At 42.3% G+C, this 18,708-nt stretch overlaps 1 protein-coding gene across 1 annotated transcript in view; it reads right to left on the reverse strand.

The window, feature by feature from the left end:
• Positions 1-3,534: 3,534 nt before the first annotated feature.
• The window catches only part of b3gat2 (beta-1,3-glucuronyltransferase 2 (glucuronosyltransferase S)), a 43,974-nt gene continuing 28,800 nt past the window's right edge, over positions 3,535-18,708 (reverse strand). Inside the window, exons 3-4 of the mRNA XM_031876144.1 lie at positions 12,228-12,376; positions 3,535-4,593 (exon numbers count right to left, since the gene is read on the reverse strand). Coding sequence (XP_031732004.1) covers positions 4,507-4,593; positions 12,228-12,376 — 236 coding nt within the window. The 3' untranslated portion in view covers positions 3,535-4,506. The remainder of the gene's footprint in view (positions 4,594-12,227; positions 12,377-18,708) is intronic.

Here is an 18,708-nt window from a genome sequence, read left to right on the forward strand (position 1 = left end):
TCATACTTTGGTGCGGAAGTTGGCGCCATGCACCTAAAAGTTGCTATTGCAATCTTCCAAAAAATTCAGCGAAGAAGACAACCGTGGAAAGTGGAGAATTTCATAATGTCCGTGGATAAAATGACAGATCTGCAGTATTTGCACGAATGTGACAACTCTTCCATAGTTTCCACTGACCGTGTAAACACCAGTCCACCTGCTACCGTATATGATGGAACAGAACAAATAAAGTCATCCGAATTTTGAGTTGCATTCATTTCAAGTTAAATCATCCTAGGTCAGGGGTCGGTGAGCCGCATGCGGCTCTTCAGCCTCCCTGAGACTACATCCACACTACTATGTTTTCGTTTTAACAAACAAACTACACGGCGTTTCAGCATCGTTTTTGAGATGATCTCTGTCCAGACGAAAACGGCTGAAAACGAATATCACGTGACTATTCACGTACACTGGGCATGTGGGTGGGTGCCGGTGTAAACAGGAAGTAGATTGGTTGATTAGTTAAAAAAAAATATGACGGAGTAATAAAGTAGTCTTTAAGAATGAAAGGTTGTGTTTGATACTTAAGATCTTCCTCTAAAATCTTCCTCTATAAACTCAAACAGACCTGTAAAGTTTTAGAGGTTTTATTTTTCAGACTTAGTTACAGCGCTGCGGTTCTTGCTCTATCTTTCTCTCTCTCACCACATTTACTTTAATATCAACACTTACACATAAACGTTTACTAGATTATGGGTCCATAAATGTGGTCAACGCACGTCTCACTCGTTTCCTCGGTGTCGTCTGTTCTCACTCGTAGCTCTGCTGGTGGCTGAAGTCTCTGTCCTACTGGAGAGCAATTACTGCTTTTGTTCCTTTATAATTTATGTATGTGGATTTCACAATAGTTGTGCAGAACAAAATAAGCATTAATAAGAACAGGAAGGTCCTCCATTTTGTGTCCGTCCTCAAAGCTTTTTTTTTTTTTGCACAGTGGACAATCTTTCAAAGGGAACTCTTATCTTGGAGTTTGAGGCGATACTGTGTCACTGAAAATAAAAAATGTTTTAATATTTTGTGAACTAAAATGTGCGTCGCATCCTATTATGTCGCTGTCAAGCGCCTTTCCCTGCAGGTGGTGATGGTAATCATGATTTGCAGACCCCCGCCCTCTGTAAACGATCAATGGATGAATCCAAAAAAAGAAATGTCAAAATAGAGAGTTTAATTCTGTGCAGATGTATTCATTTGCTTTCACTGCCAACTATGCTGGTTTACCTGTATGCTTGAAATGAGGCAAGAAATTTGCAAACAACAAAAAACAGTATTTGCTGAAGTGTCACGCTGGAGATGAGCGAAAAAGAGCGATTTCTCAACTGCTGCAGGAAACTCTCTTCATAAGAGTTTGATATTGTTATATCAGGTAAAATAGCAATAACATGTCAAGAATTGTCTTTATTCTTGTTCTATAATTTCATAAATACAACAAACTATAGTTTTTGTATATATAATATAACCATATACAAAACTTTATAAGCTTTGATATCAAATAGCTTTTGCGGATCCAGACGAATTTTATTTGGTGGAAAATAGGACAAAATGGCTCTTTGGATAGAAAAGGTTGCCGACCCCTGGGTTAGGTGTATGAAATATAAAGTGGATATTTTCACTGATAAATTATCTTTCATTTCCATTCATTCTGTCATTAACTAACTCATAATTTTAATATAATTAAGCTTGTATTAAAGTGTGTTAATAGGAAACACTAAATGGCCCATTTATGTGACATTGGGATCCCATCTGCCTTCAATTATAGGAAGAATAGTCACTGACGCCGTATACGGCTCTGGTAGCATTTTCTCATAGACTTCTTTCTATACAATCAGACTTCTTTTTGCCCCCCGAGGAGTCGGCTCCTGTGGTCAGTAGAGAGAATACAAGTTTGAAAATACTTCGAGGTTGCCGCCGGGGTTCAATATTATTCCAGCTGTCACAAAACTATAATGAGATGTGTTATGCTGTGTTCAAACCAAACGCAAAGCCAATTTTCGCCTTGCATTACTCGTGGGAGAGTTTACTCGAGAGGATCATTTGTGTTTCTTCACATCATTCGCACTAGAAGCTCCGGAGAGCAGCGTGTAGACGTTTCATCAATCATGGCTGAAATAACCACTATTGCTACTTTGTACATGTTGTAGAAGGCCCCGATATCCCGGGAAACTAAATACCATCTTGTCTGGGTTCATCACATCATTCCGGAGGCCCTCTCCGTGAATTTCCTCAAGCTGTATTCACTGCATCTAGCAAGCCACACATCAGCTGGTTTACTACAGCGGTATGAACCCACAGTAAAGATTTTGCTGTGATTTAATTGCAATAAACGGATACAAGAGAATGCCGAAATAACTACATCATGATGCCGATTTGTAAAAAGTCTGAATTCATGTTTTGTTAGTTGTCTCTAGGTGAACACCTACGGCTTCTGATTCAACAACGTCAGCACGTCAGTGATGACAGGAGGAGAATCTCAATGCTGATAGGCTTTTGCGACCCAGCGTCATGCGAATTTCTATACGTGAATGAGGCAAATTTGCATTTTTGCATTGCGTCATTTGCCTCTTTAAATTAAATGATTTTATTCGTCCCAATACTGTTTTTTCTGGTCCGGACATCACAAATGAAGTACATCCAAAAGTTTGTGTAAAAAGATGTGATTCCGGTTTGAGCTTGGAGCAACTGTAATGCTGGTCTTTGGGGGCGGGTGACTTACCTCAATGTAGATACCAACGTGTCATCCAATATGGCTGAAATAACCGCTGCTGCTGCTTCGTACATGTGGAACTCCCAGGTTGGTCGGAAAACCAAACGCTGTCGTGTCTAGGTTCATAACATCTGGTGAATTTCCCCGCTGCCTGGCGCAAATCTGTGTCATAAAAAACCCTCTGCATCAGAGGCCTCCTACAACAACATTATAAATATAATATGAGGATATTATATTTTGTTTACTCCGAGAAGGTCATTTGAAATAAAGGCTGTTTACTCCTGGATTTCTTCCTGTTTTCTTTCCTCCTGTTTACATCATACACCCACACAGCGCCCTCTAAACTTCGGTGATCAGGACAATAGTGCCGATAAAATACCCTGAAGAAAAACGGTTCTTTCACATTTGAGCTGTGAAACTAGAAGCCCGTCTGATGTGCTGTTGATATCCTGTCTCCTCGATTCATTCCTTCTGCCGGCAAGTGTGTTCGCTTGTGAGGTGAGTTCTCTTTGTTGTAACGCTCTGCATTATTGATGCCAGCTTGAAACATCACTTTTCACGTCGCCCATGTCCAAACCTGATCGCACATTTAAGACGCACACAATGAGAGGGCGACGGAGGTTGATCCAGATCATGGCGTATGATCAGTTCAGGGTGTAAAGGAGAATCAGCCTTTGTGCATCGATGAATCTTTACCGCGTCAACTCTGAGACATTAATGCGATTCATTTAAACAAAGATGGGAGCTGCGTTTTGACATTTTACAGGTGTGAAAACATGAAGAGGGTGACGTTCTTCAGGAACAAACACACCTTTTGGCAGATGATAAAAGGAGTGAAAAGTTTATTTAACAAAGAAATCTCGTCCAACACTTTTAATCTGGTCAGTAAGTCTAGCTTAGCATCACGACTGGAAGCAGGAGAATGCAGATAGCTTATCTCTCTCTGTACTTCAAAAATAACTCTACCAACACCTTTACAGCTAATTAACACATTGTTTCTAGCTTGTTTAAAACGTTATTACGTGTAACGTGTAGTTACGAGATATTACTTGATGAACACCAGTTTATCTGTTGGTACTTCTGCGTAGCTTGCTAGCTGTTGTTCCCAAAGAAAAAGTGAGTCCGCGTAACTTCCCTTAAAGCCACAAATTGTCAGTTTAGAATTTCTGCTAATGTGCAGGTTAAAGAATGATTTAAAAGTGTTAGCATGCGCTGCTAGGCATACTGTTGAAGTATTGAGAGGGCGGGCTAGCTGTTTACAGTCTTCCTGCTAAGCTAGCTTTATGCTAACAGCATCCTGATACCAGCTTCATACTAAATTAACCAGGAAATCGGTATCAATTTTCTTTTCTGCTGTTAAAGAAACAGCGTTGCAATACCACTGCCATAAGATGGAGGCGTTATCTGGACTGTTTGTACGGTAATCACATCACAGAATCACAGTTCATTTGACAATGATGTATTAATGATTAAAATGACATACATCATTCACATGGCACTTCAGCAACATGATATATTTTTTTTACATTTATACTTTTCACATCGACAAGCCGTGGATGGAGGGAAATTAACAGGCCGAGTCATCCCAGTTTTTGTAAAAACTGAACAAAACAAGAAGCCGGCCAGAGGTCTTGAATCATGCAGCTCCTTTAGAGTCTGTGTCCAGCGTGAACAGATTGTATCAACCCATGCTGTCGTTAGTCCCGGCCAAAGGGATGACGGGCAGCCACAGTCGGCGTTTCGGATCCGCTGCTCGGCTCCTCCTCTCACACCTCGATGACCACGGTGTCTTTCCGATGTTTGGGCTCATTGGCGAGGTGCGGTTTCTCCGTGCGAGTGTGCCAAACCAGCACCTGAAAAAGACAAGAAAGAAAAAGGTGTGAGTGGGAAACTGCTGACGGTGGAAATGCTGGGCTCTAAATAAAGCATGAACAGGCGGTCGTGCTTGGATGAATACAGCACGGAGGCAGGTGGATGGCAGAGCTGTACAGATAGTGTGTACGAACAAAGACTTAGGTTGATGGTTTTTTTTGTATTAAAGCTGCTGAAACCTGACATTTTGTTTGTGGAAAACACTGAAACACACTGAGAATTGCAGGTTAAAGGATCATTTTAGTTTTTTACAATTTGGGTCTCATGTTTATAGTATTGGTTATCTCTCCTACCCGTAATAACGAGATTGTACTTGAATACTCAATGAAGTTAAAGGTTCTAAGAGACATTTTGACACAAAGATCTGCTACCTGCTGGGTGAGATTATACTGACGGACACCGCACATCATCATCCAAATGGGCGCCCCAAATAAGGAGACAATTGTTTTTATTTTTTTAACAAATACTATTTAATACTTTCATTTTGAAATATTACCAAAAAAATGCAACCCAGTGACATTTATACAGAGCCTATTAAAGACACTACAAGGAAGTTTCATTTTGTGTTGATTTTGCAGTCATAAGTGGTAGTATTTACGAGCAGCAGAATCCCTTTAGATAACCTCTCATTCTACTGCACTGGGGGTTTGACAGTCCCGGTTCTGGTTCTCCGCGCCGTCCTTCTCTCCCGCGGGGTCTCCAGCAGCATTGCGTCATCGTTGGCTCCCAGTGGGGACCGCTAGAGTCTGAGCTGAAGAAGTTTCCACCTGGTGGCACCGATGACGAGCATTGAGAATAACTATATAGAAATATTGTTATCTTCTCTCTGATGGTCTCGTTTACTCATGTTGGTCATATAGAGGCATCAGTATTAAATTGATATTGTGTAATAGGTTCCTCACAGAGAGAGCCTATTCCCTGGCGAGGGGCACTAGCTACAGTCTTGCTGGCTACGCTCTGGTATGAATGAAAGGCCAATATGTTGGATTAAAGCCACAGGGTTTTGGTATTTCCCTCGTTGCAAAGACTATTTGAAGTAAGGGCTTCATTCCTTGATGATGCGCTGATGAAATATCCGTCAAATGAAAGACTCCGCTGTATTCTTTGAAACACAAATTTGCATTGTATCCTCCTGCTGTTGAATTTGAAGCTCGCCGGCGCACCAGGAGGAATTCCGTACACCGGGGGGGAAACGAGTCTGACGCCTCCTGAAAAAGGATCGCATCTACAGCGGCACGCTGCAGCCGTTTGTCTTGTGTTTGCAGCCAATTTCACAGCAATATATTGGTGAGAAAAAGCAACGAGATGGATGCAGATATTGATCCTGTTCTGGTGAGAGGGACGCATTTCATTCCTCAGAGAGTTCAAGTGGGGTTATTTGGAGGAGAAAATGTTTGTTTCAGCAGTGGGCTAATGAGCCTATATTTCACGCTTGTGACAATCCTGTGTCCAAAGCGACACACACACACACACACACATACATATACACATACACACACACATACACACACACACACACACACACACACACACAGACTCACGGAGGCATGATTTATTGCTGGCTGCCGCTGTTTCTGGGCTTCTTCAGGTGGAACATGTCACTTCCTGCGCACTGTGCTGCTAATTGGCCCGCTTTGCATATCTAATGAGGCTAATGTAGCAGCCACTTAAGCATCACTCCAGAGCTGTGAGGAAAATGGTGCCGAGCGTGTGTGCATCTGTTCACACACGTGTGTGTGTGTGCGCGCACTCGCTAATCATGTAGTCAGAGTGCCCCCCCCCCCCGTCACCCCTGGACTCACACCTCTCTTCATCACGATACACTATTTTCTCTGATGGCTTTGCTCTTGTTTTTTTACCTCTCTGTCTTCCTTCCTGCTCTATCTTCCTCTTCCTCCCTGAGGCGAAGTGGAGACAAAAAGCTTTACTAGGTTAGAGGGTTTTTTTTGCCTTAACAGCATACGGAGAGAGAGGACAGGCCTGTTTCTTCACGTCAGGAGGAAGAATGTGTGGAGATGCAGTGGAAGGTTTTACCTTGAAATAAGATACATCTCAGATGATTGCACTTAAATTCCAGTTTATTGAAACTATCTGTTGCCAATATGTTGGTTTAAAGCCACAGGGTTTTGGTATTTCCCTCGTTGCAAAAACTATTTGAAGTAAGGGCTTCATTCCTTGATGATGCTCTGATGAAATATCTGTCAAATGAAAGACTCCGCTTTCGCCATTTATATCAGTTATGAAAATAAATAAAAAAATATACTAAATATAAGGATGTGTAGAGAGCCCAGTATTTGTATTGGTTGATCTTGTTCTTATTTGTATTATAATAAAAGTGGAAATAGGCGTAAAATTCCTGTTTTCTCATTTTATATTTCTGATTTTAGGATAACAAAGTGGTCATACATGTCTTATAAACTATCTGATACTTAGCATGGCTTTATACACAGGTTAAGATGCTTGAAATGATTGGGCATTGCAGATGTTGACAGATGTTTAACATGCTGCCAAACCTTTGCACACTTTACAGATTACCGTGGTTGGATCTGCACAGTTGAAATGCAGATGATGCCAGACAGCTATTGCTGTCTGCATAAAGGAGAGTAGTTGTGTTCTGTTTCTTTGTGTGCTTCACCCTCCTCATTCTACCTGTCAGTCACTCCCCCAGCATCACCCTAACTCCCTTCACCTGCCTCTAATCAAGCACTCCCTCCTCATCAGCACAACTCCCCTCACCTGTTTAGCCACCTTATAAACCCCTGTCTCTCAGTCGCTCACTGCCAGGTCATTGTTTGTGTTCCTACCTACCCGCCCGTTTTGCTCGTCCTGTTCCCGGTTTCCCAGTCTGCATGACCTGCCTCGTCCTGCCGGATTTCCCCCCTCGTCTCTTGTCTTGTCCTTGGATTCCCTGTTTGTGTTGGTTACTCATTAAAACCCTTTTTTCACTACACCTGGCTGTCTGCGCTTGAGTCCTCATCATGCCCCGTGACAAAAAGTCTATTTAAATATCTTAGGCTACTACTACACTGCGAAGAATATAGGCTAAGTTACTGGGCAACAGGCTAACGCTAGCTTAATCTCCACCCAGTCAAAGCAGAGGTACTGCAACTTTACTAGCATGGTAATAAATAGCGCTTTAATTCTCCAGCGTGATATCTGCAACCGTGTGACACGCGGGCTGCACAACTCCTTTTCAGTACAAGCCTTTTTATGAAGGCAAATCACTGTCAAAATCCGAGAGCGCAAATGAGATCCATGCGCGCGCGAGAGTGAATTCTGCTCGCGGAGTGACGTGAAAGCGCTCGTCAAAGTAAAATACGCGCGTGGCTGTTTGATTTTCGCGCGCGCATGGATCTCGTTTGCGCTCTCGGATTTTGACAGTGATTTGCCTTCATACCTTTTCTTTACTCTCCTTTTGTGTTCCTGTCACCTCAGCACACGCGGGCACAGTACAAATACCTATAATAATATGTGTAAAATAAATATTCCTAAATGTGCTTTAACGAATACCGTATTTAGCTCCACCCCTTTAAGATAGTACACATCCTTATAATCACGGTATTTAATACATTTGCAAGACATTAAAACAGGTTATGTATTGGTTATCTAATCTAAAAATGATATTTATCGGTCTAGCTCTAGTGCTGACGTCATTGTTGAGATCTAGAAAGATTATCTAAAGCTCTTTTTTGGAAGTTAAAGTGTTGGTAATAATCCTTCATAACACAAAAAAAACGGTGTGCACATAACTACAGCAATTTAATGACTTAAACTGTGATGGAGAGTTATTAAACTGTTTGGCTGGTGTTTTAAATGTTGTCTTTCTACAGATGTCTGTGAGCTCAGCGGTTAACTCGATGAGTACGTTTTCCAATGTGAAAAGGATTTAAAGAATAAAATATTCAACATTTGTAAAATCATTTATGAAAGTTGTCACTCTGATCTGACGAGCCCTGTTGCCCCCTCAGTAAACTAGACAATGACCCTCTTTGCTAATGCAAGATTGTGGAAACTAGTGGTGCTGAATAGATGACACTAAACCACCTGAGTGTAAAATTTGACACCGTAAATTTCCCTTTCTTCTCGGTATACGGAGTAGGGAGAGACAAAAAACGCACAAATTCCATTTGTCAATGCACTCAGGATGCTTTAAGGATCGGGTCACCCAAAGCAGATCTTGTGGCGGTCAGAGATGCATTCAGCCACAAAAATAAAATAAAATGAGCAGAAACCTGAGAGCCAATGCAAATGAAATAAACAGCGGTGTAGTCTTTCAGTCCATGGCTGCGTCCCTTTTCTGTCCTCTGTGTCGTTACGTCCGTCTTGTTCATTTCCGTCACTTCACCTATTCTCTTTACACAGGCTTTGACTCACCCTCCTCTACTCACTTCTCTATCTCCTTTTCCTCCTGTGCTATCATCTGTCTCCATCTGTTCCGGCCTCCCCCCCTCCTTTCTTGTCCTGTCACTGCTGTCTGTTGCCATTACTCTCTTGCTCTAACTACATTACAGCTCCTGTCAGTCGTCTGCAGATACTGACCCAGCCATCAGATGAGCGCTTCTGCCCTTCATTGTCAAGGTCGGGATTCGGGCTCTGTGATCTGATCGTAGATGCATTCCTCAAAGTGGATAGAGCCTGGAGCTGGGGTGTGTCACAGCTGCTGGAGTGGGCTTTTATTTCCAATCATTTCAACCACAGCTGTGCAGACCAGTAAAGGTGGTTTAGAATGTAACTGAAGCGTGAGAGTTACTTGAATCTGTCAGGCACAAGGTGTAGTAGCCCAGATATTTTCACTGCACTTTTTTGGGTCATGAGCGACACACCCGCCGTGACATAGTTGCATCCCCGAGCAATGGTGGTGTGAACCTGTTGTTTGGGTGCAAAAGCTCACACGAACATCGACGGAGAGTGAGCTGTACCCAGATAGCAACCTTCTGGTTCAAAAGAGAGGAGCCAATACAGAAGGACTTTAAACTTGCATTCTTTCAAATTCTACTTTGTGATTGACAGGTCGCTACCGCTACCAGAGCCATATGCCACAAATGATGCCAGAAATTAGAAGAAATTCCCTCCAGAGATATTGCATAGATATAAGAAGTGCACATAGTCAGCGTGATGTCACCCACTGGTACACGGACTGCCGCTATGAAGCCTTGAGTTTGACAATTTGGTCGTCGCAAATCCCTCCAGACGAGAAGGGTAAGTAACAACATTCTTATCTGCTGGATAATATTTGTGTATGGATTAAACAAATTAGACATAATTAGTGAGCTTTAGAGGAGTTGTTTTAGCTGTTTCCCTGTTTCTAGTCTTAATGCTAAGCTAGGCTAATGTTAGCTCCAGCAACATATGACACATGAGAGTCCTATCGGTCTTCTTAAGACCTTACCTTAACTTACAACCAAATACGTGCTTTTCCAAAAATGTCTTTGCAACTATCATTTTGCAAAACTTACTGACTTGTCAGATTTGTGCATTTTTCTTCAAATAACTACTGTACACTAGATGAACTGTCTGGGTCGTGTCACATCTTCTAACAGTGGCTTCTTGAGTGACAATGTCACGCCGCGCCGCTTTTGTAACTGTGATGCGTGATTAATGCTGATATTGGGTTAGTTACTGCTGGGATGGCAGCCATTATTATGAGTGCAGTTTAATATCTGCCACACACACAAACACACACAACTGGGCTTTTATTAAACCCTAGTCAGTGCCATCCACCTCCAGTATGAAGGTTGCAGTCTGATAACGTGCTTATTATATAACTGACCAACCCTGCCCTGCATAATCAAACAGCAATGACTACGAGAGGTGAAATGTAGAAAAATCCCTTTGATTTCATAGAGAGCACAAACTGCATATTGTCTTAATGAAGACATGACCTTTGACCCTTAAAACACAAGTGCAAGGGAAGCTACCATCTGTGCCTGCTCATTTCATGAATCTCTGATACATACTGAGGCTTGAACACAAAAGTTGTCAGAAATAGTCGAGATTGCTTCATGAATATCTTTGTTATGTGTTTTATGGAGATTTATGCTTCTCATATGCATATTATTTGGTTTATCTTCCAACAAAGTTTACAAAAAAACATAAAACTACAACCATGTACCTAAAGTAAAAAGATAATAAATCACGATTTGTGTTACAAGCCTGTGTTTAACAAAAGAAACGGAGCCGGGCCGGCCGTGCATGCTTTTAGTGCACGTGTTTTTAGTGCACGTGCTTTTAGTGCACGTGCTTCTAGTGCACTCGAACACAGTGGTTGCGTTAGACTCTCTCCTTGAAAACATTCTGTCATAATCTATCATCAACCTACATTGTAATTTAAAACATGGGCTAAAGGCCATTTACAGGCAGAGTCCAACACACTTTTTGTCGAATTCAGCAAATATCTCCTCACAGTCCGCCAGCTGTCCGTTCAGGAAGTGCAATAAAATAACAACAATCTGGTGTTTGAACACAGCCCTGGCTCTGTAAATGGGAGACAGATAAACGTGGATCGGACCGAGGCACCAGGGCTGCACTTACTGTCACAGAGAGCAAAACGTGGATTAAAGCAGTGTAGTTCGTTTGATTAAATCATAGAATTTTTGAAATGATCAACACATTTAGAGATTTGGAATGAGGACTGAGACAGCAGCTCACTGTTTTTAATAGTTAACAAACAGAACAAGTTTATAGATTACGTGTTTAAAAGGGCATGGACAGAAAATATGAAGAGACACACCACACCGACCGTACCGCCACTCTTCATTTTTCATGTCAACACAAACAAAGAAGATACTTTTTTTCTTTCTGCTGCCACACACTGGAGACTGGACTTACCAGACTCTCTGAATGTGGGATTTCTAGATCCTGCACTCTGTGACCTGCAGTGGTCACTGACACACGCCAAGGCCTTCAGTCTGGCAAAATGACGGACGCCCTTCAGATTAGTTCCCTCATTGAGCTCAAGGCTGCCGCACTGCTCTCATACATTCACCCTCCAGGTAAACTGTTTCTGTTAGCGCCGTTAGCAACGAGCCACCGGCTCAGGCGTTGCCGTGTTGAGAGCCGAAATGCTTCCAATCTCCTTTAATGCACCTGAGGTGTCTATGATTAAAAAAAAAAAAACAGAGATAGCTATTGACAAAAAAAAAGGGCTATAATGGCTCATTTGGACATCATGCATAGCTTAAAAAGTGGAAGGTGTGCATGCAGTGGGAGGAAGTCTAGATGACAAGTGTCTTTAAAAAAACCTATTCACAAAAAAACTCTTTTGGTCATTTTTGAATGCAATTTTAAAGACTTCAGCAAATTCATTTCCCATCTACTGTCATGTTGTCACGCTTCTGTGTCAGTCCATGAGGTGGAAATAACACCTGTGGAACATCCGTCAGGCTTCCCTGTGCACTATACAGCTAATCTGGTTGATAAGAAGTTATTGAGGATGAGCTTCGCCAAATGAATATTGAGCTTAAACGTATCTACGCCTTTGAGTTTTCACGAGTCACTGTCCTCCACTACAGCGTGGAGCCGTAAGCGCCACATAAGGCCCTTGACCCGAATTGTTACATAGTCAGAAGCATTTGCGTCTGTTGCCACGGTGCCAAGCGTCGCCTGGTTTGCTCACCCGGGTGCAATTGTTGGCCTTGGGCTCCAACTCGGTGACCTTGGTGATCTGCTTGAGGAAGTCGGACTCCTGCATCCCCGGCTGGGAGCCGCGCCGCTTGAACTGCGCCCGCGGGTTCGCCAGGATCACCTGGAGGTTCACCGCAAAACCTGAGGGGGAGAGAGAGAGAAAGAGAGAGAGGGAGAAGGAAGAAGAGGGGGAGGAGGAAGAGTGGGAGCAAAGAAAGGGAGAAAGGGAGAGGGAGGTTATAGCCAGCATGGATTAAAAGCACATTACAAGCCTATTATAATCACAGCAGAAAATGATAGAGTGCATTAGTGTATCTAATGACTATAATATGGCTGATATGAAATTCCTTTACCACAGGGGTCTGCCATTCTCCTGTGATAATTGCGCTATAGATGAGAAGGGAAAGCATGAGAAAGTCAGAGGGAAGTCAAACAGCTCATGATGCCAGTGTGTTGTAGCAGAGGTGGGGATTAATGGCTGGCTTGCAACCAGATTTAATCAACCTGATTAGAAAAATTGGTAAGTAAATGTGACCCCCGCATAATTGCTTGGAAAGACATTAGCTGTCCTGCAGTACAACCAGAAATATGTTTGGAAGGTTGAAAAGAAATGGTTACAATTTTGAGTTGAATGTTCAAATAATTGTTTCCATGAATCGAATAAGGCCACAAACTAAACGCAAAAGCTACAACTGACCTCTCCTACTGCTGCGCTTAACCTTGCTCCCGTCAACACGTGAGAGGAGAACACGTCGTTCGCACATCCGATGTGATGTCCGACCCTGCAGCCAGGGGTCAGACGGTGACACGCGATGCGTCTCTTTAACATCCGTTTGCCTCGACATCTACAGCTAACCCTTTGCTGACACGGCAAAGTGCTCAAGAGTACGAGTGACATGTAAAGATTAGGAATCCTTGGAGTTTTAGATAGAAGTGATGGGCTTTTTCAGAGAGGTAGTTTTGTGGCACATTTTCAGCAAAGTGTCTCTCTCTGCTGGCCTCCGTTCTTCTGTCTGCAGTTTGACTGTTTGGCAAGTGTGTTCATGCAAAATGAAGTAATTCTGCATTTGTATTAATTAACAGATGCTCTTCAAATCCAAGACTCTGGCCTCTAAATGCCTCAAGTTGTTGACACATTGACCCGATGATTGTCGGACCTCTTTAACAGCTGGTGATTGAATGAAAAGTATTGAGTCGTGTGCAACATTTGTTGTCATTTCGCTGGCAGTATATTTTCCCCCCAGAACACACTATATGTTTATCACAAGATAGATAGATTATCCTCCATTTGGTCCTACTTTAGCTATAGTAAAAGCAGATTATCACTTCAATTTAAGAAAATAATCCTATCCCATCGTCCAAAATGTAAGCGAGCAGTAAGGATAAAAGCGATGCTCTCTCACATTCTGGGGTAGAAATAGCGAAGACAGAGTTAAGTGAGTTCTCGGTGGTCTTCTCCTTTTCAGTAACAAACATCAACAAAGTCACTTCCACTGCTCACCACGACCACTGCGCTCATATTGTCTCATATCCAGTAGTGAGACAAATCAAGAACACCTTCCAGGTTACATGGATGTAACTCCAGTTCAATGAGTATGTGGGTTGCTTACCTTTTCTAATGTAGAGATACCGTGGGGAGTACAATTAAAACATGATACGGCCTGAAACAGTGCTATGAAACTCTACTAACGTAGGGCCGGGCGATGTGGAGGAAATGAAATTCCTTGTTAATGATAATGCAACAATATTGTAGGGTTGACCATTATTGCATTCGCATCAATCAAACAATGTGATTTTTGATAAATAATCATCGGTTATGTGGATTTATACCATGATCTGGGTTAATAGTTGATTCTGATTGGCTGCAGGGTTCCTGATAATGGAGACCTACGAGGCAGCTCCAGTTAAACTGTTTGCTTACCGTTCTAATGCGTTGGCTACATTAAAGGGAATAAATAAATGCATTTGAATATCTCATTTACAACCATGAGTGTAGTCCTTCTGTGCCTCATTCTTTGAACACCACAGGGTGACTGTAACACACAAGTTGCAGGGAGCCCCTCGGAACTGACACACATTATAAGCAATCGTCTCTCCCGTTCGCTATTCAACAGTACACATGACCTCCCATTTGTTCGTGAAAATATGATATTGATTTGAGGACAATGACATGGCTGGATATCTAGCTAGTCTTAAAACAGTGTCAAATTATATTTATCAACCGTACGCAATGCCATTGACTAATGTTGCAAGCACAACATAAGCTTCATGCTAACGTTATGCTAATTTAAATGTAGCAAAAATATTCATATCGATTTCGGGACAATGCTATGGCTATTTATCAAGCTTGTCCTGTTGTTGAACAGACTATAAAATTAAACCATTGTTTGTCAACCGTATGCATTGTTGTTGGCTTTGAATCTTGCTAGCATAAAGTTAGTTTCTGGCTCGTAGCTGAGCCAAAGGATTTTATGAGCTGAGCGGACAAGAAATATCTCCCGTTGCCAAGTCGTGTATAAGGTCCGTCCTATTTACGGGAGCATTGAACAATATGTCTATTGCATAAGTGTCTCATGGGATGGTAATGTTTATTCCAGACATTAGCAAAGCCTCAGGGTTACCAGGGAAACAGAGTTAATGGTTTGTAAACAAAACTTTAGATTTTAGTTGCAAAACACGTGAAATCACAAATTATTGGTCTTCATTTCTTTTTCTTTGGCAAGTGATATGCGGGATAATGGCCGACGAGATGTCCATTAGCAGGAACCAAAAGACGGTGCCAAAAGCGTCCAACGTGCTGCTTTTTTTTTCTTCCTAAAATGTAAACTATTCCTTTAAACCTAGCATGTGCTAAACCTAAAATGACCAAACCAGAAACCTTGTAAAATGGTCTATGCTTTTCTATTTTTCACAGGCATAATGGACGTTGAGGAAAAACCAAAACTGACTCTCAGCAAGTTCATTACGTAGGCTACGACCTGAAATCAGTGGCTGTCTGCACGGTGGGAAAGATACAAACACTATGGTGTAATTTAAAGGACAATGTAATTTGTTTTAAATGGGCTAAAACATGTAGGGTCCTTAAATACCCCATCAAGACAGTAAAAATATCAGTGTAGGTGTAGTTGTGTTTTTAAGCAGTGCAGCATTTCTCCATGGTATGCTGAAGTTTTTAGTTTAGAACGTGACGGGAGGATATTTTCAGAAATTGCTGTGATTCCCCATGCTCATGGTCTCGGCATAATTACTGAATATTTATTTATGCAAATCGTTAGTGGGTGGCACGCCTTGGCAATCAGTGCATTAGTACTGGTGGTGAATTACCCCCCAGTAATTCAGCGCCCTCGCCTCCTCTCTTTACTCTGTCCCCCTCTGACAGAACAGCATTTTCTAAAGGTTCTGACACATGGCCAGCAGTCCTCTGAGTAATGTGAGAGTCAGCGCGGGTCACGCAGAAACAAACTGCAGACATGCTAATTAGATTTGGTTTATCATCACACTTATATATAGGCTTAAGTCTGCTGCATTCTAGGCGAGGTCAACCGTCACAAACACATCCCAAACTTATACTTGCTCGCATATACAGGCACAAATATACATACCAAGGTGACTGAGAGCAAGTTGAAAGACTCTTACTGAACCAGTGACTCCAGACTGAAGGTCATACTGCCACTGATAACCACAGAGTAACAAAACAACACAAGGCAATTTTGACTTTGAACTAATTAAAAGCGTCTTGGGCAGCGACGGTGGAAGGCTTGTACCTTGTACATTCTACATCCAGTGGGTCAGACTACTGACCCCCCAACAATATTACAAGTTTAAGGTACAAAAAGCTCAAATGCTATCAGCAAACTCCCACCGTTGCACAATACCTCCACAAAAGAAACACACAGACCCTGATACGACACCTATACAGTTGTTAGGTTATGCAGGCTCATTACTGCTCTGTGTGCGATACTGCAGGCTAATCACAGAGATGAATGCAACTCAGGTGGAGCGGATAGATATGAGAGCAATTACAAGATAGGCATCTTCTAACCCGCAGCCGGCCTCGGCGATATGGAGATCACAGCTTATCCGAGCCATGTTTGGCTGAGAGGCTACTGTCCAGACTCTTCCCTAACTTTGTCCCACTTCACATCTGACCCGGCTGACCTATATGACTGCATGTGTCCAGTGAATGCTATGTTACCTTTTTTGGAGGAAAAATGATTTGCCTGTAGTACAAGTGCAACTGGATGTTCCAAAGCTTCATTTGGTGGCATTACTAATGCAACATTACGGCTGAACAAGCTTGCATTTATAATGTATTCCCTTTTTTGAGAATCTGTACCGCTCAAACCAATGGATCTATTCGGTCTCTAATCAGGTTCATGAACAATTTTTATAACCGATTTCAATCCAAAACTTTGAACATAACCAGGCTAGGTCTTCGTGGGACACCCCTCTGGCCAGCAGATCCATCCATATACATATCAAAATATAATGGTTTACTACAAGTGTCTTTAAATTGTATGTGCGCAGAGGGAATTGCCACGAAATGTTCTGAGCTAAAGGAAGAGAAAATCCTTTATTTACAAAAGAAAGTGTAACCTTTCAGTGTCTTGTATTGTAATACTACATATCTTCAAACAATGTAAAATCCAACATATCAAGTAAAGAGAAAACAGATCTGTGAAAAAGGGTAAAAGAAGACTGAATAAACATAAGTCTTCTTGTGCTGTATTGATTTGCCTTATTGTGGTGCTGAAGCTTTGGTAGCCTGAGGGAACTATGTGATCACTCTGTTGCCCTCTAGGTTTACTGCCTCTGTTCCATCCCATCGCTATGTGAGTCATTTTTAATTCAGAGGCCGATATGAAACACAAAAGACTTTACCTCCAGGGCAAAAACAGATGAGCACACTACGACAGTGCGGTATTAAAATACGCCGCCGATAAATGAACTGATGTGTTAACCCTCTGTCACCAGTTCATGTAACACCACAGCGGTCCGCTGAGATGCCCTTCAGCAAACGTGTATATCTGCTCCTCTGAAACACATGGGGTCGTGGTTATTAAATTAGAAAAACCTCCGACTGACAGGTTTCTGTTTCGTTTGAATAAAGACAACTGGAGAAAGGTGACACAGTACCACCCACACAGTTTGATTGGCAGACGACCACTGAGACTTGCGATGCAAAAATGCCATGGCAACAAGCACCTGGCACCGACAACTGAGACAAAGACAAGCAGAAATGTTGATCTTATGACCACCACAGTGGGTACTGGGTCCCGGAAAACTTGAAGTCTATTCAAAAACAGAAGAAGACACAGTAAATACATTACTTTTCACTGGAACGGTCTCATTAGCAAATTTAGCTTCTTTCAATGAGAATCTGGGTGATGATTCTGAAGATAATTGCTCTTTTAAGGGCTTAAAAAGAAGTTGTTTTCATGTAAGCAGTAAACCCAAATCCAGTCTTCAATAGAGGGCTATTGTGACATTACAGACCTCCATATCTTCTCATAGTCTTTCAGCAGAACTTCTGTTCACTGGTTGCATGAAGCCAACATGTCGATGGCCGTAATCCAAGATGGCGACAGCCAAAACTTTAAATTTGAGTCCTCAAAACGGCAGTCCACAAACCAATAGGTGACGTCGCGATGACTACCTCCACTTCTTATATACAGCCTCGGGTTTTTCTTCCTCTGTTCAGTTGTGCAGTTTCAGTTCCACTCCTACTGCAGTACTTCAGTGCAGGAGGATCTTTAATTGCTCCTGCACACTGCCTCTATCCTCCTCTCATCTCAGGAGCAGGAAATAAACTCTGCAGGTTAAACACGTTCATGTCCCAATCTAAGGGAACACTACCAAGGCAAAAGTACCACAAATTTGCTTGCACTGTTTTGCAAAGATGCAGCTCTAATGCGTTTCCGGGGAAAAATTGCACGCTTACTGTTCGCTTGTCTACTCGTATCAATTCAAGTGCTGGCAGGTGTGCGCTTGCGTGTCTTGCAAATAGATGCGTGATGTAGTAATTGTGTGTGTGTCTGTGTGCACTTGACTATAATGACACACACACACACACTGTAGTACTCCACGCCATCATTGTCCAGGCTCCATTGTGTCTGGCTAAATGAGACAGAGCAGGAGATGGGGGGCTTTAGTGGTCTGCTAACAATACAGCGCTGTATAACACAATACTATTAGGACAGGCACTCAGCGCCCTATTGTAAATCCCATGAATAATAATTTAAGAATGAATAAAGTTCGGCCGTTCGCACGCCACAGCCATTGTTGTTCTTGCTGAGTTTAAAACAAAAAAAAAGAAAAATGCTCGGGCAGCGCAGCCGCGGCGGTAAATCTTAGCGGCGGTAAATTGACAGTGTAATTATATAGTGCAGTGTTAAAGTAAGGCTGATAATTACAGTGTGTGTGTGTGTGTGTGTGTGTGTGTGTGTGTGTGTGTGTGTGTGTGTGTGTGTGTG

Source organism: Anarrhichthys ocellatus, unplaced genomic scaffold (genome assembly GCF_004355925.1).
Source record: "Anarrhichthys ocellatus isolate YVR2014 unplaced genomic scaffold, GSC_Weel_1.0 scaffold104, whole genome shotgun sequence".
In the NCBI taxonomy this organism is placed as follows: Eukaryota; Metazoa; Chordata; class Actinopteri; order Perciformes; family Anarhichadidae; genus Anarrhichthys; species Anarrhichthys ocellatus.